The sequence below is a fragment of the Astatotilapia calliptera genome, chromosome 16 (genome assembly GCF_900246225.1).
Source record: "Astatotilapia calliptera chromosome 16, fAstCal1.2, whole genome shotgun sequence".
NCBI lineage: Eukaryota > Metazoa > Chordata > Actinopteri > Cichliformes > Cichlidae > Astatotilapia > Astatotilapia calliptera.
This window is the reverse complement of record NC_039317.1, coordinates 17,099,042-17,121,438: the sequence shown is the minus strand read 5'-3', so window position 1 is coordinate 17,121,438 and position 22,397 is coordinate 17,099,042. Positions and strand designations below refer to the sequence as shown.

Below are 22,397 nucleotides of genomic sequence, written 5' to 3'. Positions count from 1 at the left end.
GGTGTGATTACACAAAGCTGAATCTTTGAAAAATGTGCATGAATGTCAGAATGTCTTTATGTTCACTATGCACTTTTGTTGCTTTGGAAACCTTAGACCTCTGATACTTCAATTACATTTTTAGAGTGCTACTTATCAAGTAAAGTTCTGCCCAAAACTCACAGCCCATACTTACTTACAACAAGGGAACACTGACTGTAAGTTGAGTTGATTAGTAAAGAAAATGAGATAATAGGTGCCATCTGGACACATGCAGCAGATGGCCATTGGCAGAAAAAATGTTTTTATGTGAGTGCTGTCCAACAAATACCTCTGGAAATTTACATCACAACCATCACAATGGTTAAAAATTATAAACCTTTATTCGGTGTACCTCCTCCTTTTCTTTTTCTTTCTTTCTTTCTCTCTCCGTCTCTGTCTTGTCTCTAGGTATGTTTGTGTGGGTGCATATATGTGAGAATAAAGAAACAACAGCTCAAAGTGCAAAATCTTTATATGCTTCAAAGCGCAACATCTCAAAATCTACATTTTTTTCCCTAATACATTTCCAGTATTGCATTGTTATACATCTACATATAAGCTGTCCTTCAGAAGCTCATCTAACAGGTTAGCAGTGGGACATCAAGAAATAACTTTGCAAAATCTGCTGTTGTGCTTATTAGTAATGGTAACTGATTAATGATGGTTCTTTTTTTATATGACTTTTTTTTCTGCTGGTCTTCACAGCAAATCTCTGCTGTGACCTCATTCTGCCCTCATTATCTAGCCTCAAAATTAGCTATGATATCGCCCTGCTGTTTTTGAGCAGTCCAGTCCTCCTTGATGTATTGGTGGTAGGGGTCATTAGAGTGCTCCCTCCTTTTAGATTTGACTGTGTTCACCAGCATGGCCACAATAATGAAGGCAAACATGCCGATCATCACGGCGAGATACCAGATCACGTCCCTGAAGTTCTCCTCAGCCAGAGTCTTGTCCAGAGAGTTGCTTGCAGCAGTCACGTTGCGCCTCCAGTTATCCAGGAAGTGATTCAGTGCGTTGGTAAGGGACGTCTCAAGATGAAGGGTCAAGTTTGACCAATTAGTGTCACTCAACTAGTTGAAAGAACCACAAGACTTTTATCAAAAAAATGAAAAAACATGGAAAATTTATTTTATAGCCCCATTTGTTTGCTTTAAATCCTGTAAATCCAAAATCTGCTTGACACAAACACAAAAAATAAAGCAAAATATAAAGAAGAAAAAAAAGAAAAAACAGCAAAGAAGATGTTCTTGGGTATTCTTTAATTCAATTTTCATTCAAAGTTGAACTTTCAATTCATTTGATTTGCGTCAACAGTACTTTACTGTTTTTTATCAGCATAAAATGTAAAACACTGCAAGTCTGATCAAAACATGATGTTAGGTTTTTTATTGTTACACTGAAATTCTTTCTTTAATTGCTTATAAAAGAAAAAGCATAGAAAACTGACATGCACCCTTCATGTGCCCTTTTGAATACACAAAGTAACACATTTGTTATCAGGTGAGAAAATGAGTTTTCAGAGCTCAAAAACACAAAACAAGTAACAGTGCATTATTTTTCCTTTATTTATTTCATTTAATGTCACCTGAAGACAAATTTGCTCTTAAATATATAGAGATAGATTTAACAATTTAACATTACTGAGTGACAAAGACTATAAACATTTAAGCTTCAACTGTACCAACCTTTTGCCATGTTTGAGAAGGCCACATCATGGAACTGATCAGGAAATCACTTTGGAATGAAAGCAGAGAAAAACAGGGAGAGAGCACAAGAGCGTCGCCGGTCAGAGTAACCTACGAAGTAATTAGCTCACAGAAAGCTGCTTATATTTTATTTGCTGTCTTTATCTTTCGTGTGTGTGTGTGTGTGTGTGTGTGTGTGTGTGTGTGTGTGTGTGTGTGTGTGTGTGTGTGTGTGTGTGTGTGTGTGTGTGTGTGTGTGTGTGTGTGTGTGTGTGTGTGTGATAGTGAGGCATGACCTTGAATAAGGCATTTTAAAATGTTGATATTTGCTTTGGATACTTGAGACATAAGAGTGCTGATAGTGGTTAAAAGGTGAAAAACACATTTATACGCCCATTAATTCCCATATACCAAAAAGAAATAACATCACTTTATAGTTATTGGCTTGGCCTGACTTGTTTGAAATGTAATTCCTCATTTGCCCTCATAGAGGGAGCGCAGTATAAAATTGAGTGATAGCCAGTCTAAAGCAGTTTTAAACAGGCTTACCCTAGATGGCAGCAACACGTAATGCAACACATTTAAGAGCCATACACATATATATACATACATATATACATATACATATATATATTAATGAATTACCCCAGTAAATCAGTTCTCAGATATGCTTGACTCCATATTCAGCGAAAAACCAAGGAATTAAAATGAAGTCCTTGTTTATAGTAAATTTTCCGGTACCAGCTGTCAAGAGCAATAAGAGGTCTGTCTCAAGGACACTCCAGCTTTGTGTCTGTGTGTAAAAAGGATGCTTGATAACATACTTTATAATTGTTTGAAAGCCTGGTGTTTTTGTCCAACAGAGCCACGTTGCTGTAAGGGATGACTCCTACTATATCTGATCATTTCCAGATCATTCATGCTTTGTATTGCTGGGCCAGCAGTTGGATAGCTGCTGGGTTTCTTCCCTGTAAACACAAAACTTAAGGCATATGGAAGGTTTTGCACAAAGACCATCAGTGCAATGAGACACACTGAAAAGAGTTGTCTCTAGCCTAAAGGAGAGAGACAATAGAAGCAGAATAGATGAAAACAGTAAGTCTGTAACCCGATAGACATTCTGTGGAATATGTCTTGCAAAATTCCTCAACCAGTGTGCCAAAAAGAAAGAAAAGGGGGGAAAGAGTCTTAAAAAGTAAAATAGAAACTGCCTTATCTACTTTGCAAATGTAGGTCCTCCTGCTAATGCTCTCCTCGTGGAAAAGTTACAGGCTGGTGTCTGATGGAAATTTTCATGTGCAAATCAGATAAAAGGAGATTTTGCATAGTAAAAAAAAAAAGTCCAAGTGTTTCAGGGTCTCCACGCTGACCCTGGATTTTTTCTATGTTTCTCTTAACTCTGGTCAGTTTTCAGACACTTTTCAGGTGAATTTTTCCAGTTGGCTTAGTCTGATGAAAGCTCCTTACAACACAATATGTGGTGAAATGGACGGACAGCGGGAGACCACATGTCATGCTTTCGCAATAAAAGGCAAGAGTACCACATCAGCCTCGAGAGAGTTGTTATCTCATCCACCTTATGTATGAAATGAATGGAAAAAAATAACATACAGTTATATGAACAGTTTGATTGTTGCACTTAATGCAAGCATACAGCAGATGGGCATTAAATAAGTCACTCAGAGTCTGTCGTATATTACTACAATTACCTGTTGTAATGATGCTTTAGAGTACAAAGCAACTATAGACTAGTTGACAGATTAGCTTTTGACTTGCAAGGTTTAATGCAACACTAGTGAGTGTGACATTAATCGTTACCCTTAAATCCTTAATTGTAATTTATAATCTATATAATCTTACTTATGATATCATCATTCTCATGCGTTTTATGTTCATGCATTTCTAAAATTGCAGACACTTACTGTCACAGGCAGCAAATGCAGGTATCTTAGTTAACAAGTTTTATTTATAAACCATGTTAACTAAACGGGTTTATGAATCAAAGAGGAGTGCGGCAATCATTTACAAGGTCACAATCAAGCAGCACTAAAGAAAAACTGCTTCAATACTCTGACATGAAAGCTAAGAAAACCCCTAAAATGACCTCTGATTATATCAAACTCAATATTGCACTGACATGGGTCCTCTGGCATGGAGTCCTGAGTGCTTTCTAGAAATCCAGGGCTGTGTTGAATACATGTTTTTTGGCTTCTAAAGGGAGGCAGATTGAAAAACTCTGAGATAAATTAAGTACAGAGCCAGACAGAGAAACTGAGTTTCCCCGAATTATTAGTAAAAGGATGAGTGGAATGTACAACAACGTGATCCGAAAAAAGGGCAACACAGGCAGTCATCGCAAGCCTGGCTGGATTAAACGTCAGTGGTCACGGAAGGACCGGATGGCAAAAGAAACCCCAAGGGCGAGGGTGACATATGCAAAACAGAGGGCAGTGCCACCGGACGCAGCGAACCATAGTGTGTAGCTAGGCCAGAAAGTTATATAAACTCTGAAATGCAGATTTAGAAACGCAAAAAGAAAAAAACACACAAACTACACACACACTAAAACTACATTCTGATCATTCTTCTTTGTCACAATACTTGCAAAAAAAGCACACTCAGTTTCCTCAAAAGAGCTTGTGTGTATGTTCATGGGGTCCTGGCAGCACTTTACCATGAAGTGTTGGTTTGCAAATTCTGGGTTCACATGAGTCAGTGTTCATGGTTATATAATCATCGACAAGTACAGTCAAGACTTGTCTTTTCAGTTGATCAGGTATGTAGCAGTTCAATAGATAATACCTTTCTAAGAAAGAGGGCACCTTGATGCAAATTTCAATTATGTCTTTTAATCATGTTGACGTAGCTCATGTTTTAACTTGCTTGACACCGAGCCTTTGTGTCTTTCCACTGTGATTCACCTGACCTTGGAGCTGCAGTACTTTTCCACACATGAGCATTCTTACGTTAGCATTCTTTCTTCCTATCTCAGTGACTTGGTGCAATTGTAATGAGATACTGCAAAAGATAGCAGTCACACTGTGTTTACATGAGGATGCAAGTGCACGTTAGGGCAGAAAAAGTAAAGGATAACATGAATATGTTCAAAACAGAGATCTCCCTGCGTTTCTGAGTCCTCATTTTGATGCTAAAAACATATGTGTGTATGTGTAAAAGCAAAAGACAGTAATGGATTACCAATGAAAACGTTCCACATACTGGTCATGTGGTGCACACAGTTCAGTCTGTAATGAAACCAAAGCTGATGCTGTGATTAATAAAGAAGTGTGGACCATCTGTTTGCAGTGGCTGAACGGCCCTTCTTGTAGGGGGCAGCTGCCTGACACTGGCTATGAAACAATAAAGCAGGAAAAACAAAATAATTAAAGAACAGCCTACACTTTACTGATGAAGACATTAAAGCTGTTTAATGTGATGGATACCCAGTTCGCTAGTCTAACTAGAGATACAGTATGATATATGTCTCTTGGGTCATGGGGTCCAGTAATTATGATGATATTATCACTTAAATTAATGCTCCACAAATTAGACAGGACTAGCCATAAAATGTAAATTATAAATTTTAATCTGCTTTGAAAGGAAATGTTTCATGCACACATTCTGCTGCGGGCCAAAGCTTGGGATATGTTATTAACAAAGTTAAGATGTTTCATTTTTAACAATCAAATGACTCGGCATGGTAACAGAAGGAAAAATACATTGCTTGGCCTAGCAATAATTGCAAATATGATGTTGCTTTTATTTCTATTGCAAGCAGACTTTGGTAACAGTGCTGACCATATGGAAAATTGATGTTTTTCTATTACAGCACGTGCCTGTATTAAAGAAATACAACACATGGCAGGAGAGTAAAGTTCTAACCCTGGAGGGCCTGAAATATAACACACTCTTAAATATTTCCATTCACTCTCACCTATTTGCCTTAAGTTATTGCAGTGAGTTTACTGTCCTATGATAATACTAATGTAAGAAGAGTGATAAGGATTGTTTATCTCTTTATAATGACATACAGTATTGACCGGCATTGATAAGGATTTAGCTGGTTGCGTATTAACTAAGCTGGTCTACTTTTTTTTGCACATCATATCAATAACTTGCTGCTTCTCTCTGAGCAAACCCTTTATCAGCAGCTGTGTTGTTGAGGTGTAACTCATCAAGAATGTTGTTGTCAGGGGTCAATTTGACCCAGAAAGATAGGAAAAGACCTCGCTGGCTTCAGTGATTCGCAGTTATTGTGTTGGGGCCCTAGACACTAGTCTCCCAGCTGTTATTTCTAAAAGAGGTAAATATTTCCTTTTGCCATTGAAGCCCTATTCCATGGATTAATGCAGAATCCCAGGCATGCCGCCATAGTTTAGTCGGTGCGGTGCATTTGGAACGTCAGGAATGCATTGACTATGTGTTTGCCGTATATTTGAAAGGTCACAGCACATTGCATACATGGCTGCTTCCGTTGTCACTTCAATAAGAAAGAACAACAGAGACGTTTTTGATGTTTCAAAGTGTCTGGATAGCAACGTGACCTAAAAGGGCACACGATACAACTTACAACTTGCAGCTATCTCATTAGCTCAGCTCATTGCAACATGTTCATTTCACACTCAAAGTAGCATTAATAACAAATATTTATCGCTTTCGTTATATACTTACATACTTTAAAAAATCTTTGAACAACACCTAAGTAAAATGTGATCTTAAATATCAGCTAACAACGACCATTACTTGTCCTACAAAGCTGACAGCCCTGAAAGTTTTTGCACTGGACGACATCATGTGAACTGACTGACATTGAAATTGGTCAGTTGGGTTTACTATTAAAGCACAAGAGTCACTAAATGGCTGACTGAATGTATTCAGGTTAAGTTACCTTATCGTACCATCTTGTGAAGTCAGACATATATTTTAAAAAAAGAAAGCCGCTGGGTTGCCTTTCCTGGAACATACTTGGAGGTTACTGGAATAAAAAACCACTTCCATCAGATTTGCATTTCCCAACAGAAGTGGCACACCTCACTGGCAGTGCAACCTCTGCACATAACTTATACTAATACTATATTAATTAAAAGAAACTGTACTAACTTATGATTAATTTATTTTAGCAGTACTCATTTATATTTTGACAGGTAGGATCATAATTTTTACGTACCAGCTCCCAGTGACGCAGTAATAGTTTTGAATAGATTTGAATGTAATAAAGAAAAGGGTTATCGACCACCCACAATTCTCTGCCACTTATCTCTGTCAAACTCAGCGGCTTCATGAATAATTCTGTCGTCGTTGCCTCCCTGATGTCAGAGCAGAGATAAAGGCATTAGGAAACATAAGCCCTATAAACTCAGCTTGCAGAGCTGTTGCATTTAAACTGAACAAGATGCAACATCCACATGCCCCTGGATTCAGCTACTGACTTAGAGCGAGGATCAGACGAAGACAAAAGTCCCACCAGAAACTGTTCATTCCAAGAAAATCGTAAAAAATAAATAATAAGTAATATTTTTATTGTTTTGCAGGGGTTACAGGGGGTATGGCCTGCACAACCTCTTTTACTTACATGTGGATAGGAGATAGCAACAATGCGTGTGTTTTGTTAGATTCTTCCCAGTTTAGGTTTTGTAGAGTTTTCTGTTCAGCAATAAAAGCTCTTCTTCCTGTCTGCACACAGTCAGATCATGACAACTGCATCTAATGCTGTCCATTGTGCTTGATGATACAAAGCTTTGGATTTAGCTGCTTAGCAATGGAAACCCATAAAGCTCTCTACGCACTGTTACAATAATCTGGAGGCCGCATGAAGTTTGATCTCTAGCACTTCCACTTTGGTGTAATACCACTAACAGTTAACTGTTGAATATTTTGCAGTGAGGAAATTTCATGACGGTACTTGTTGCACAGTTGGCATCCTATCATGATGCCATGCCGGAATCGACGGTGCTCCTGAGAGCGACCTATGCTTAGGTGCTTGAATTTACACACCTGTGGCCACTGGCCGTGGAAGTGATTGGAAAACCTGAATATAGTGATTTGGATGGGTGAGTGAATACAGTTGGCAATATGGTGTGAATTTTAGCCACCAGCCGGGGGGCATTTGCTAGAAACTCAGACTTGTAGAGACTTACATACCTTAATTCAACTAAAGCGTGAAGCAGGTGGAGGTTTAATGCAGGGGATTACCTGTGCTTGAACAAAGAAGTGGCTTCATGGCATTTTTTTGTTTGTTTCTTTGTTTTATTTTGTTGCACAGGTGGCAATCTATCGTGCCAGCTATTTTGTTTTAGTTTTTTTTCTTGTGAGCTCTGAAAAAAGATATATCATCTAATGTTATATAATCACAGGTGTTCTATCTATATCAGTATTGCTGCAAAAGAAAAGAGTCACACCTCATTTTATGATATTTTGCAAGGAAAATCAGAAATGGGTGCAGCAATTTATTAAAAAATGTAAATCCAGTTTATAAAATATGTGCAATTCTAAGTTTTACAACCACAATTTCTTATTACTACCATTCTCTTTCTCTCTTAGGCACGCTTTATTGTCATTTATTACAGCAGTCTTCAGGAATAATTCTCCAGGTTTTATAAGGAACAATCAAAGCTCTTCTTTGGTTGTTGGCTGCCTTTTGTTCTGTTCTCTGTCGAGACGATCCCACACAGCCTCAGTAAAGTTGAGGTACAGGCTCTGGAAAGCATAATCAATGACTGATAGTGCTGCATTGTGTGTTTTTCTGTCCAGGTGTGTTTTTACTGCATTCACAGTGAGTTTGGGATCGATGTCATGCTCAAAAGTGAAACTGCTGCCAATCAATTTTGGTATCATGTGGTTGATTAAAATCTTACAATACATTTCCCTGTTTATTCTTTCATCAGTTTTGACAAGTTCCCCAACACCACTGGTTGAAATAATAAAAATAAATAAATAAAGACCGCGCCCCCACCATGTTTTACAGACGGCTGTACATCTCTTCCTCCATGTTAACGTCATTTATTAACAGGCTTTATTTCCTGTTTCTTAAGGAAATTACTTTTAGATACTGCTCACCATTTGCTGCAGCTTCTTGAACATCTGGCTCCTTGGAAGTACTGTATATGTCACCCCATGTTTGCTTTAAAGAAGTACGTTACATTGAAGTTGCTATGTTTAACTGGGAAACCTTTTCCTCCTCAACATCCATTCAGGACCATAAACAGCACTTTATTGTCTTCTGAAACTGCTGTGTTGTTCTGCTTATTCTGTCCTAAAATATAGCCTTTTGTTCTGTGACTATTCTTGATCCAATTTATAAGAAACAATTAATATGTCATTAAACTTTATGAAGCTGCATACATGCTGTAATGACAAATGTATTACTTGATGGTTATTACATGTAGCTGTTGACACTTTGTAATGTTGACACAGTTTCTATCCAAACTGTCATTTCAAGCATTTGCTCAGACTATTGTTTGTGTTTTCACTGTCCAATATGGACAATGAACAAAGCATGGCCTGGATGCCAGTATTTTTCCACAAGGACAATATCATTAGTTTCCTCTTGGGAACGAGGGAAGGTATGAGTCGAGTGAGGGCTGGTTGAGGAGAAAAACCTGTTTGTAAGAGAGTTGGAATGATATATTAAATTCAATTCAATTCAATTTTATTTATATAGCGCCAAATCACAACATAAGTCGCCTCAAGGCGCTTCATAGATACAGAGAAAAACCCAACAATCATATGACCCCCTATGAGCAAGCACTTTGGCAACAGTGGGAAGGAAAAACTCCCTTTTAACAGGAAGAAACCTCCGGCAGAACCAGGCTCAGGGAGGGGCGGGGCCATCTGCTGCGACCGGTTGGGGTGAGAGAAGGAAGACAGGATAAAAGACATGCTGTGGAAGAGAGACAGAGGTTAATAACAGATATGATTCAATGCAGAGAGGTCTGTTAATACATAGTGAGTGAGAAAGGTGACTGGAAAGGAAAAACTCAATGCATCATGGGAATCCCTCGGCAGCCTATGTCTATTGCAGCATAACTAAGGGAGGTCCAGCCCTAACTATATGCTTTAGCAAAAAGGAAAGTTTTAAGCCTAATCTTGAAAGTAGAGATAGTGTCTGTCTCCTGAATCCAAACTGGAAGCTGGTTCCACAGAAGAGGGGCCTGAAAACTGAAGGCTCTGCCTCCCATTCTACTTTTAAATACTCTAGGAACAACAAGTGCTCTAATAGGGTGATATGGTACTACAAGGTCATTAAGATAAGATGGGGCCTGATTATTTAAGACCTTGTATGTGAGGAGCAGGATTTTGAATTCAATTCTGGATTTAACAGGAAGCCAATGAAGGGAAGCCAAAACAGGAGAAATATGCTCTCTCTTTCTAGTCCCTGTCAGCACTCTTGCTGCAGCATTTTGGATTAGCTGAAGGCTTTTCAGTGAGTTTTTTGGACATCCTGATAATAATGAATTACAGTAGTCAGCAATATGGCAACAAGAAATCAACTATTTTAAATAACTAGGGTCAAGTGGTTTCTTGTATATTTCAGCAGTGATATGAAATCACAACAAAACCAGAGTGCTGGAATCCCAGTCTGTGGCTTTAATTTAAGAGCAGGTTGTTGGTTTTAATGGAGGATCTTAAAGTATTGTATCTGAAATGGGGATATTTGGATGTAGCAGTACTAATAATAATGATGGTGAATTTATTGAAGAAGAGCTATTGCAGTTGCAACTTCCATGCATTTATATTCGTAATATTAGCTTCAAAGTGTACTTAACTAAGTTATGACCAACAAAAAATGTCTGGGAAAGAAAATGAATACTTTTAGGTTTGTCTGCTTTTTTTTTTTTTTCTTTATTCATCACAGCTGGCCAATCATTTTTATTTTTCAGTCATGAACACTCTGCCTCCCAAAGGTCATCTGTTGGATTAAGATCTGTTGACTGTGGAGGCCGTTTGAGCACAGTGACCTCACTGTCATGTTCAGAAAATCAGGTTGAAATGATTTGAGCTTTGTGACATGGTGCATTATCCTTCTGGAATCAGCTATGAGAAGATGGGTACACTGAGCTCTTAAAGAGATGGACAAGGTCAGCGTGGTTGTAACAAGCAGTGATTTGAGTTACTGTTGCTCTCCTATCAGGTCAAAGCAGTCGGGCCATTCTCCTCCGACCTCTGCCATCAACAAGGCATTTTCACCCAAAAAACTGCCTCTCACTGAATATTTTCTCTTTTTGGACCATTCTCTTTAAATCCTAGAGGTGACTGCAAGAGAAAAACCCAGATCAGCAGTTTCTTAAATACTCAGAGAAGCCCATCTGGCAACAGCAACCTTGTTCAAAGTAACCTAAATCCATTTATTGTTCATTCTGAGGCGCAGTTTGAACTTCAGCAGGCACTCTTCACCATTATTACATGTCTAAATGCATTGAGTTGCTGTCCTGTGACTGGCTGGTTCGTATTTCTGTTAATGTGGAGTTGAACATGTGTATCTAATCAAGTAGCTGGTGAGTGTATATATTATGGTAGAGGGGGGGGAATATAAGGTCATGTGAAAAAGAAATACTGTGCAATACTAAAAAAAAAAAGAAGTCCCCCCCTCCTGCTTCAATTGGAATTAAGCAGGTAAATAGCAGCCAGGTGCTGCAAATGAAACACATTGATTAAGTGATCAGCTGTGAATGTGAGCACCTCTGTGACAGTAGAGGTTTTGACAGTTTCACCTGGCATTCAGGTTCAACAGGTTCATGACAGTACAATCAGAAAAAAACTCCAATCCAAATGTATTTATAAAGCACATTTAAAGACAACAAAGTTTAACAAAAGTGCTGCACATGAAACAAAGGTTTACATAGTAAAACAGAAGGGACCATATGCATTATATACACAGACATTCGTCCACACACACAAAGCAGTAACACAACAACAGAATTACAAACGTCACAAGTATGGCTTCTAGAGCGATGTCCGTTTGGAGACAAAACTAAAGAGCAGATGTTTGCTCATAATGTACAGCACCACATGTGGAAAAAAACAAACATAGCATATAAGGACAAACACCTCATGCCAGCCGTGAAGCACATTGGTGGAGGGCTGATGAGTTGGGTTTGTTTTACATCCTGTGACTGTAAAACAAACAGATTGCAGTAATTGAGCTGAGCGTGACTCCTCTGAAAACTAATAGAGTCAAATGTGAGGTCGTCTGTAAGAAAGCTAAGTCAAAACTGAGTCAAGCAATAGGACAATGATCCCAAGCGCAGCTGAAAAGAATCAAGGTGTTGCAAAGGCCCAGTCAAAGTGCAGACCTTAACCTAATTGAAAGACCTCTGCATAAATGAATGCTGGCAAACCTCAATAAACTGAAGAAATGTTGTAAAAGACTAGGCAATTTTAGAGACTGACAAACACATACAGAAAATGAGTACTTCAACTTATTGCTCTTAAAGGTGGGTCCACAAGCTATTCAGTCATGCCATGTGTTCATTTTTTCTCAAGATCCGGTCATGGCATGTTCTGTCAAGTCCATCTCCGAGGCAACAACCACAAAATAGTTTAAACACCTTTCACCTAAAATAACCTAAAATAAGCAAAGTGGCCTAGAACTAAAAAGCTTAGGCAACATTTTCTGATTTATCATTACATACAGTTACATTACATACACTTCAGCAAATGTTCTTGGTTACCTTACTTTCTTTCAAAATAAATGAACTGCTACACCAGTACCCATAGAGGAGGAATTGCCTGATCAGCTCACTAAACCTTTTTTTTTTTTTTGCCTTGTTTATCAGATTTTCTTTCATAAGAGGCAAATGAAGTCCATTGCTATACATGCTCAGACACTTATGGTCCTCATCCTTGTATGAATAATCCATAAACATTAATCATGTCTTCACGGGGAGGTCAACATTGTGACACAGTTCTAACAAAACAATGCTTTTCCCAAAACCAACTGAGAATCTGCAGGCAGGGTTTCAGGTGACAATTCTAAGTTATTAATTAACATGCTTCAGTCATGGCACCTTCAGAAAAACCTGCCAAGGAAAGTCTGTGTTTGTCTTCCTTTATTCCAATGTGCTACCCACACAGCCGCCTTTGAAATGTGAATGCTACATTCTAACTTGTTGCTATGGGGAGTCACAGGACATCGCTGATATGAGTCATCGTCTAAATTGAAACAGATCATGGCCACTAAATACCACCCTCTGACTAGAAGCAGTTAATGGCAGTGATGACTGTGTCACTCTAAAAAACACACCGTATTAGTCAACAGATTACCTAACCGTACAATATAGCATTTTGCCTTTGGCATCTGTGCTTCATGCCAAGAAAATTTGCATGATGAATGTCTGTTTTCACAATGTAACTTTTAATCCACCCTTAATTGTGGAAAATTACAGAAGTGTGAGGTTTGGTCGCCAGAGGATAAAAGGATGTATGGAGCTAAACTGGTAAGCAGTGGAGATTTGTAAGCCACCGATGCTGGCCTTTTGATTGGTTAAATCTTGTGGGCCTGGAATCACCCAATCCCTGTCTGGCCCTGAGGAGATTATTAGAGCCTTGCCAGGGTTTATATAATCCTGGTCAACAATAAGTAAAAGCTCCCTCCATATATAAACACTGCACACACATGGGATGAAAATTTTGCTACTATAGAAATCCAACATGGAATCCGTCATCTCTTCAGCAGCTCTGAAAACAACATCTCAATCACAGCAAGTTGCAAAATGCCATTTAGACACAATGCAGTTATTCAGAAGTTGTAATGAAAGTCAGTACCAACAGAACCACAAGAGAGGAATTGAAAAGTGAGGTCCATAATTAAACTAATCTGAATTAAAACCATTTAGCAGTTTGTTTGTTTTTTAAACAGATGCCTATGACTTCTTGCATCTTGGAACCAGCAGATAATTACACTGCAATAAAATGTGCCTATAATGCTGCAATAACAGCAAACGCCACCAGCAAACAAATCGTTTGCTGCATACTTCAACTTAATCCTATTATTGTCCAGAAGTGACTTCATTACTCTTTCATTCTCGTTTCATTTCTTTGACTATGAAGAACGAAAACACATCTGGCTTTAGTCTCCACGAAAACTTTATTTTCAATCTCTAAAAATAAAATCCATAAAAATAACAATGTAAAGTCTCTCAGAAAGAAAGAAAGCGTTTTAAAGCTCTTTCCCCATACTCATACAGCAATCGTCTGTTAACCATCCTCCATGTTATGCATCATTCACGCCTGACACAGATAGGGATTGGCCTATCACATTATAAAACTGACGTTTTGGACTGAGGTCATTCAACATTGGTGTCAAAAATACATACAAACACAGTACTTTTCGTTTATTTTTGTATTCTGGGGATGAGGTGTTGATGCGTGAACACGTTACACTGTGGGAACAATGACCACAATCTAGAAGGCCAATGATTTCAAGCACCCTGGCTGAATTGCTTTTTTTTTTTTTTTTTTTTTTTTTAATTAAGAGCTGAATTGCTCTTAATAATCTCACGATTAAGCTCGTCCAGTAAAGTGCTACTTTGTCAACAAATGCCTGAAATGTCATTTCTGCTTAGCATTATCTGTTAATGCTAACTAAAACTGTCTACATGACAGAACAACAAAATCCTGAAAATGACTTTAAACAAACAAAAAAAAGAAAAAGAAAAGAAGAAATGTGGTATCTAATGCACAAAGTTTCAGTACTTAAAAAACTTAAAGTCTGTGTTCGTCGATGTTTTGTCACTTTAACATTGCACACTAAGACACATTCGGTAGGAGGTTCATAAAAGATGCACTTCAAACAAGATTAAATGACATTTCAGCACTGCAGTGCACTAGAAATACATTAACACACAGTAGATACACAACAGATAGCCTGCTATAGAAGAAATGTACATTGTAGGTGATGCAGTGAGCCCTGAAGTATATTGTACACAATGTGGACATAATGCAATAGAGACAAATTTCAGTAATGTAGAGCACAAAATGAAATTTGCATAAAACACAATCTGACAACTCAACTCAACTCATGACTGTTGGTACTTGTGACTTTTTGTTACGATACAATATTAGTACATGAACTTTCAACACAATACAGTCACAGAAAGATAAAAATAACAGTGAAAGTAATGAAAACAAAGAAGAAAACACACTACTAGGAAATGTAGTATAATAAAAATAGCAGTACAGCTCCAGTTATGCCCTGATTTAGGTCATCAGTGACAACATCGTAAACAGCCAATTCAAATGGACCATTTACATTATGTCATTCATTGCAAGGGGAAATGATAGTAGCGATAATAACAACATTATTAGTCTTGTGCTTCTTTCTGCTCTCTCTTTTCTCTCTGTACTGCAAAAGATGTATATATTAAAAACATTAAATATTAACCGTAAGTTTCACTAAATTTAGATGCAACACCTTCAGTAGGCTAAATCAAACAGATATAATAATCACAATAAATATAATGGTAATATTCAATACCAGCAGCGAATGCAATGCTTCGCAGCATTAACTCTTTTTTTCCCCCCAAAGTTCATAATGGCCCCTCAACCAAACAAATAAAAAGAAAAAATTAAAAATAAATGGATATTTGTTAATATCCAATATATGTATGCTACACCAGCAACTAAGCCTACAGTCACTGAGAACAAGAGTAAAATAAAAAGCTTAAAAAAAATAAACAATAAAAAAAAAATCACAGAATACATTTATTTTCACAATACAAAAAAGACAAGTGCATATGTCAAATAAGGCAAATATTGAATTCACTTAGAGTACAACAATTCTAAAAATCCCAGTAGATATTTTGAATACAGGAATAACAATAAGCACTGTACAAAATTGACACGCTAGTGTCAAATAAGATTCAGAGTCATAGAGAAGTCATAGTTTTTTGTTTTGGTTTGGTTTTTTTAAAATGTGAAGAAGCTTTCATCATTTAAAAAAAATGATTACACTAAGCTTAGATCCCTGTTAGAGAGCTACAAAATACAACTGTAAATATTACAGACAGAGCTTCATACATCTCTGAAAAGTCAACTCTTTCTAAAAGCCCCAGACACCTCCCACCCCACTCGGTCCTTGTTACTACAGTGAAAAATAAACAAACATGAAGATGCCCACAGAGCAGACTGAGACCAAGCCCAGGTTGAGGAGAAGTTTGACTCGAGGTGGCTCGTACAGCATCTCGGCGATGGCTCTCGCGTCCTCCTTCGCCCCTTTTTGCTGAGCGCTCTGCGATTCTCCCTTATAGCCGCAAACCCAGTCCAGCAAACGCATGCACCTGCTCGTCTCCGCACCACTACGGCAGCCTTCCTCTGCTCTGATTGTCTCCATATTTCTGTTACCAATCTGGGCTCCAGGAGTGGTGGCAGGGGACGTTTCTGTACTTGGTGTTGCTGGGTCATGGTCTGTGGAAGGGACCAGAAGTTTGATATCCATCCCGTCCACGCACCTCTCTTTTTTAACGTCTGGGGGCAGCTCTTTACGCAGGCTTGTGTCACCATTACAGTGGTTCTTCTCAGTCAGCCGGTACGTTTCCTCTCTGTTCTTAGGGGGAGTCATTTCAATGCTGTAGAGCCCCCAGAGGGTGGTGGTGCGAACTTGCTCCTTATCTGGTGGAGAAGTACAGAGACTGACCACAATTGCCACCAACCCTGAAATCCAGAACAGCCCAGCAGCAAAATACATGTAGTGAATTCGAACAACGAAGGCAGGCCTATTATCTGGCTGGTCACAGTGAGGCTGACGGTAGATAAATGCCAGGATCAGTCGTATGGTACCTAGGGTAAAACCCGTCATGCCTCCCCAGAATGCACCTCTCTCATTACATCGCTTCCAGAATACACCTAGAAGGAAAAGGGCAGCAATTGGTGGAGTGAGGTAGCCAGCAACTTCCTGGATGTAGAGGTATGTCTGTCCACCTTGCATCTCAATAATGACAGGCACCCAGGCAATACTGATGACCACCATGACCACAACAAACATGCGGCCCACAATCAACAGTTCGCGTTGGCATGCCTTCGTCCGAAATGTCTGGTAGATGTCCAAGGTGAAGATTGTGCTTGCGCTGTTGAAGATCGAGTCAAGGTCACTCATCAGGGCAGCTATCATGACTGCCATCATAAGACCCCTAAGTCCCACAGGCATCACCGCCATGACCAGACGTGGGTAGGCAATGTTTGAGCAGCCAGCTTGGGAACCACAAACAGCCATGCAGTGCTCCGGCCCGATGCAGGCAATCTCATCTGCAAACAAAATGCGGGATATCATTCCTGGAATGACTATTAGAAACATGGGCAGGATTTTGAGAAATCCAGCCATGAGTGTTGAGCCCTTTGCATGAGCAATGTTTTTTGCTGCCAGTACTCTCTGGACAATGACCTGGTCCGCACACCAGTACCAAATAGATGCAGGCGTCTGGCCAAAAAGAAAACCTGGCCAAGGAATGTCTTCATCCAGGGGACCTCGAAGGATGCTCAGCGAGTTTGGTTTAGGGTCAATGCGACATGAAGGCGAGTATGTGTAGTTTCCAGTGGCTAGTATAGCGGTAACATTAGGAACTGCCTGCATGTACTTAGTTCTGACACCCTCTAGCCCACCGACTTTGATCAGGCTCATAATGGTTAAGGTGAGGGCTCCACCGATCATCAACACTGCCTGAAGGGCGTCGGTGTAGAGCACTGCCACCAATCCACCAGTGACAGTGAGCAGAGCAGTCATACTGATAAGCAGAACAATAGACAAATAGAGATTCCATCCAAGGGACTCCTGAATAAAGAGAGCTCCAGCATACAAGTCCACAGACAGTTTGGTAAAAATGTAAAGCAGCACAGACAAGAAAGCAAAGTAAACCTTGAGTCGTTTGCCACCATAGCGTTTTGATAGGTACTCTGGCATGGTGTAGACTCCTGAGTGGATATACACAGGGATAAACACCCAGCCAAGCAGCTGCAGAAGTAGAAGTGCATTAAATTCCCACGCTCCTACAGCATAGCCACTTGCTGCTCCTGACCCAGCCAGGCCAATGAAATGTTCACTGCCAATGTTGCTGACAAACAGCGAGGCACCTATCACAATCCATGTCATGGAGCGTCCAGCCAGGAAGTAGCCGCTCACAGTGCTGCGATTGGCTTTCCACATGGCAAGAAACCCGATGGCTAGCACCAGGACGAAATACAGTGCCACCACAGCTATGTCCACTGCTTCCATTCCACCAGCCATTTTTTTTACAGATTATGTTTAAAAAAAAAAAAAAAAGTCTTACAGGAAACTTTAAAAAAATAAAAGAAAATAAAGAAAAATGGAAATATATAAATATACTTATTTTGCACTTGTTTAAATGGAATGGAAATGTTGTGCTTTGGTTTGCTGTCTGGATGGAAGTTGTTAAGATCCACTGTCTGGTCAAATACACTACTTGGATGGGGTTATCCACTGGCACTGAGGTCGTTCTAGTTTTTAAGCGGAGGATGCTGCACGTCTCTGGTCTAGAAAAGCCAAGAGTTAAAATTCCTGCAAGACAGCAAAGAAAAACACCACATTAGAGGTTTGATTTGAAGTGTAGTGGGGGCAAAAAAAAAAAAAATTACAGAAATGTGTTGCATCTGATGACAAAAATAAAAAGATCAAAAATCACTAATAAAAGAAAATATATGTAAATATATGAAAATATGCTCAGTAAACTACATGAAGCTCAATATATTATTGCTCATTTCCAGCTTTGCAACTCTAGTATTTTTCCAGTGGGATTAGACTTCCTGTGACTTTCCTCGTTAATCTGTTTAAACACAAAAGGACTCAAGCCACACTACTATAAAACCTTCAAAGAAGCATTATGTAAGACATCATGAAATGTGGCAAAGACTATGCCGCTGCGCCACTACCAAATGTGCAGTTTGACTTGTGCCTTACACAAAAACTTGCAGCGCATTAAAATAAACAGGTAGCAAAAATACATTTAGGGCTACAAGTTTAAATATGGAGCTAAAGGAGTATAGCTCCTTTATATATACACCACACAAAACAAGGACCGATTCACAATGTCTGCTTTTATGGACACACCTGAATCTGTTAAACTGGCATCGTCATATTCCACTCCTGAAATTAGAAGGACATTTAACTGCACCAAAAGTTTATAGCTAACTGCATTCTGCATATGCTAAATATTCCAAATTCTGCAGGAACATAAGATTACAAGAGGGATGGATTAAAATAAAATTCTTGTGTCAGCAAAAAGTAATATGCAAGGGGATGTCAGAGCACATCTGTTTTGTGTCAGTCTCATACACACATACACACACAAACATACAAACACACACTTGGCTGCCAGGCCCCTCCTGAGGTTTCAGCTTGCCATGCATGGGAGAAAATAACCCCACGCATCGGACTTCACAACCATGCTTTATGCATAACCATCCCTCTCTGTAAAAGAAGCCTTTGTTTTCATTTTACCATCTCATCATCAAGGCCTGCGCTCCATGTGTTCACCACAAACTGCCCATGAGACTCTGAAATATAGCATTCATTCATTCAGCAGACAAATAGAATTGTATTTGCAATATCATTATTTAATGCAAGAGTCAAGCTCAATCACCAACACCCCGGTATGCCAGGATGGGGACTCGCGCAGCATGCTCCCACATACTGACATCATGGGTTTAAATAATGCCACGGGGCAGACTTTAGCACATGCATAACACATTAATAAATCCATGTAGTTAAAGTTTCTTTCTTCTTCTTTTTTGTTTCTAAGCCAAGACCTATCTAAGAAGGTCTAGTGTGCAAGTGCATAGCAGTTACTTGACAGCAGAGATGCACGCCAAGACAAACGTGTCCTGGCATGTGCCAATACCACATTGGGAATACGAATTACAATAAAATATATAAACCCTGAGGATAAACAGAAGCTGCAATTTATTTAAGGAGTCGTTAAGGACTAAACTTATGCTGAGCAGCTTACTTTGCACAGCCGGATTTTAAATGAATGTCGCTCTCTGGCAACGGTCACAGCAGCCTACAAGGAGACACCAAATGTGGCACCTCTGCTTTAAATGTCTAATAACACAATAAGCGATCAAGGGCTTTGGAGCAAAGGCCGACTGACGCCATCGTGGAGAGCAGCGGTATAATGGATAGTTAGTGTACAAAACAATGCCAGATGTGCCTGACAGCCTGAGAGTGCCTTTGTGAATACAGAGAGGAGGGCGACACCAGTCTACCACGGTCAGGCAAGTAGTCCCAACTGCACCTAAGTAGTGGGGGGAAATTTCTAGAACAGTCACTCATTCATCCGCCTGCAAAAACTGCGCATCTTCCAAGAGATAGCAGTCGTCATCATTAGCCATCCTCGAGATGCGGGACGCGTTTCCAAACACACACGGACGGCTCTACGCGTACTCCTTCACACTTTTTACCCTTTAAAACATCCGTCATTTCCCCCTGCCTGACGTCAGCTGTAAAACATGAGTCTGGTGGCTCAACAGTCAGTTGGCACCCCATTGAATGAGACCTAGCGTAGCTTTAAATAAAAGCAGCCTCAATGGACTTCCCGCTGGCACGTGCTCGGATATTTTGGTTTATTGACAAAACAGCTCAGCCTCCACACACACACTCACCGGTTCTGCTGATAAAAAAAAAAGTCAAAACAAGTCGCTACACATGTACCTGGATCGCTAGTGTTCGCGAACGCGCCAAAAGCAAAGAGATTCACAACCGTCTCTCTCCACGCCCCATAGGCGGAGATGTGTGTGGAGAAGCGTCTTCGTACTGAATGCTCGCAGCTTCCTCGGCTCACGTAGGTCGCCTCTCCAGGTTGTGGACTTCACATTAACTGCCGGCGTGTCTCTTCCGACTTTCACAGAAAGCTGTGATGCCCGTCAGACAATGCTGCCCTCGCTCCTTATAGGCATCCGCTCGATTCCACGCCCCACACGTGTATTACACCCGTGACGTGTTACAGGGCGCAAAATACCGCCTACTAGAAATTGCTCCGGTTTATTATCACTAGGCTACTGGTTCTCCTGGTCACCTGTCTGTTTATGTAAGCTTAGGAAGACAGGCAGGTGCACACTGAGCGATTCAACGGGAAGTCGAGAGTCCTGGGTCACGCCCACCCTTTTCCTCAGCGTGCTTTGAATGAGGAAGATCATTTGCTTGTCCTTAAACAAAATAAGTAGGTTAGGCATATGCATTTTTACGAACTCGTGAAAATTAAAAAGTGTCGGGTTTACTTAAACGTGAAAATGGAGAATAGATGTTAGTATTTACTGGTTTGTCTAACTGGGTAAAGTTGTCTAAATGTTTAGTAACTTTCCACTGCTGATCAGACAAAGCATCCCTAAGCTTGCCAAATCTTCCATAATCTTTTATGTACCCCTAATTAGATACCAAGGTGGCTGCTTAACCTGAACTAACACACCTGGAAGGTCTCGAGCTGCTGCCAATCGGGGAAACTGCTAGAAACCCATTCAAGGCCAGGTCACTGAAGTGTAGCTCCTAATGAGATTTATTTTTTTCTGAAGTCTCCCCAGAAAGGAATTTTTGGCCCGCATGCCAACAACAATGCCCATCAGAGGAATAAAGTTATGCATACTTTGCTGTTGCAACAACACATGTTTTCATTTTCCAAGTGACCTGACACGGACGCTGCTATTTGTTGGAGAGCATCGGGCTTGCAATCTGGAGGAAATAGTTGTCATTGTAGAGCAACAAGAGAAAACACCAGCAATCATCAACACCTAATTTATAGTGACTGTTGTGCCATCACTCCATTGCAACACAGAGCTGAGCCACATGAGCTTTGCTCTCTAAAAACAATCATAATAACATTACATCCAGTTGGGAGAAAAGCAAGTGTCTCATTCTTATCAGCAGCACCTCTTGTGTTGAGTGGGCCCTAAATAGTGTGTGCATGTGAAGTAGGTGTGTGCATTAATGTTACCGCTTGCAAATATTTGCATGCTCCGATTCTTCAGTGTGTGTCTGTTTGTGCGTGTGTATGTTGCATAGTGTAGATAGTGTTAGAAGAGGCTTGCAATGCAAGTTAAAACACTCACTATAATCAACCGCACAGCTTGGGTTCTGTTAAAACAGCTGGCACTACTACTGAGCAAATAATATAAAGAATGTACCAGAAGGTTGTAGAGCATAACAATATTATAACAATAATAATCCAAAAGATATTGCTGTAATCAGGCATGTTGCCCTGACCATGATAATAACCGTCAACAGCCTCAGCAGACAGATAAGAATATGATTCTACTGGTTGAGTTTCAACAAAACATCCTGCACGGCAGACACAGTTCTGCATACTACGAAGGGAGGGAAACGGAGTAAATTTCCACTCACTCTGCTCTCGCAGATATCTTGGAAAATTCCATTTCGTGAAAGACTACATTTCCCAGCAGGCATTGCGCCTCTTTCGGTTGCGTTTTTGTTGCGCGACACTATGTTGCGGTGTGTTTCGATTTCACCAGGAAGTGGGAATTGATTGACTTTTGTGAGCGCGTGTGTGTTTTTGTTTGTTGTTGTTTTATTTTTAAATTTAATCTATTTTGGACTTTAAACTTTTTTATTTTGCTGGTAAAACCTAGTTATATTCCCTACCAGACTATGGCCTGAGCGCTTAATTGCTAGAGAGGGGCTCCTTTTCCCCTTTTTTCCTTAGTTACAGTCTTAAGTCAGATGGGAGACTAATA

The 22,397-nt window shown here is 39.8% G+C and overlaps 2 protein-coding genes across 2 annotated transcripts; both read right to left on the bottom strand.

Moving 5' to 3' along the window:
* Positions 1–475: 475 nt before the first annotated feature.
* LOC113008276 (potassium voltage-gated channel subfamily E member 2) lies at positions 476–1,871 on the bottom strand. Its single transcript, XM_026145582.1, has 2 exons — positions 1,707–1,871; positions 476–1,091 (listed from the first exon to the last, which is right to left on the bottom strand). The coding sequence occupies exons 1-2, from the start codon at positions 1,734–1,736 to the stop codon at positions 759–761; spliced, it is 363 nt and encodes a 120-aa protein (XP_026001367.1). The 5' UTR covers positions 1,737–1,871; the 3' UTR covers positions 476–758.
* An 11,901-nt stretch (positions 1,872–13,772) lies between these two features.
* Positions 13,773–17,966, bottom strand: slc5a3b (solute carrier family 5 member 3b). The gene has a single exon (XM_026145278.1). It carries the CDS (start codon positions 17,920–17,922, stop codon positions 15,787–15,789), a length of 2,136 nt encoding a protein of 711 aa, XP_026001063.1. The 5' UTR covers positions 17,923–17,966; the 3' UTR covers positions 13,773–15,786.
* Positions 17,967–22,397: the final 4,431 nt, after the last annotated feature.

What these genes read in the sequence shown, in the direction of transcription:
- LOC113008276 (XM_026145582.1), bottom strand. Translation starts at nt 1,736, where the DNA reads ATGATGTGGCCTTCTCAAACATGGCAAAAG. An exon ending in CTTCTCAAACATGGCAAAAG is followed by an intron (nt 1,092 to 1,706) that starts GTTGGTACAGTT and finishes TCTTTCAACTAG; the next exon opens with TTGAGTGACACTAATTGGTC.
- slc5a3b (XM_026145278.1), bottom strand. Translation starts at nt 17,922, where the DNA reads ATGGCTGGTGGAATGGAAGCAGTGGACATAGCTGTGGTGGCACTGTAT.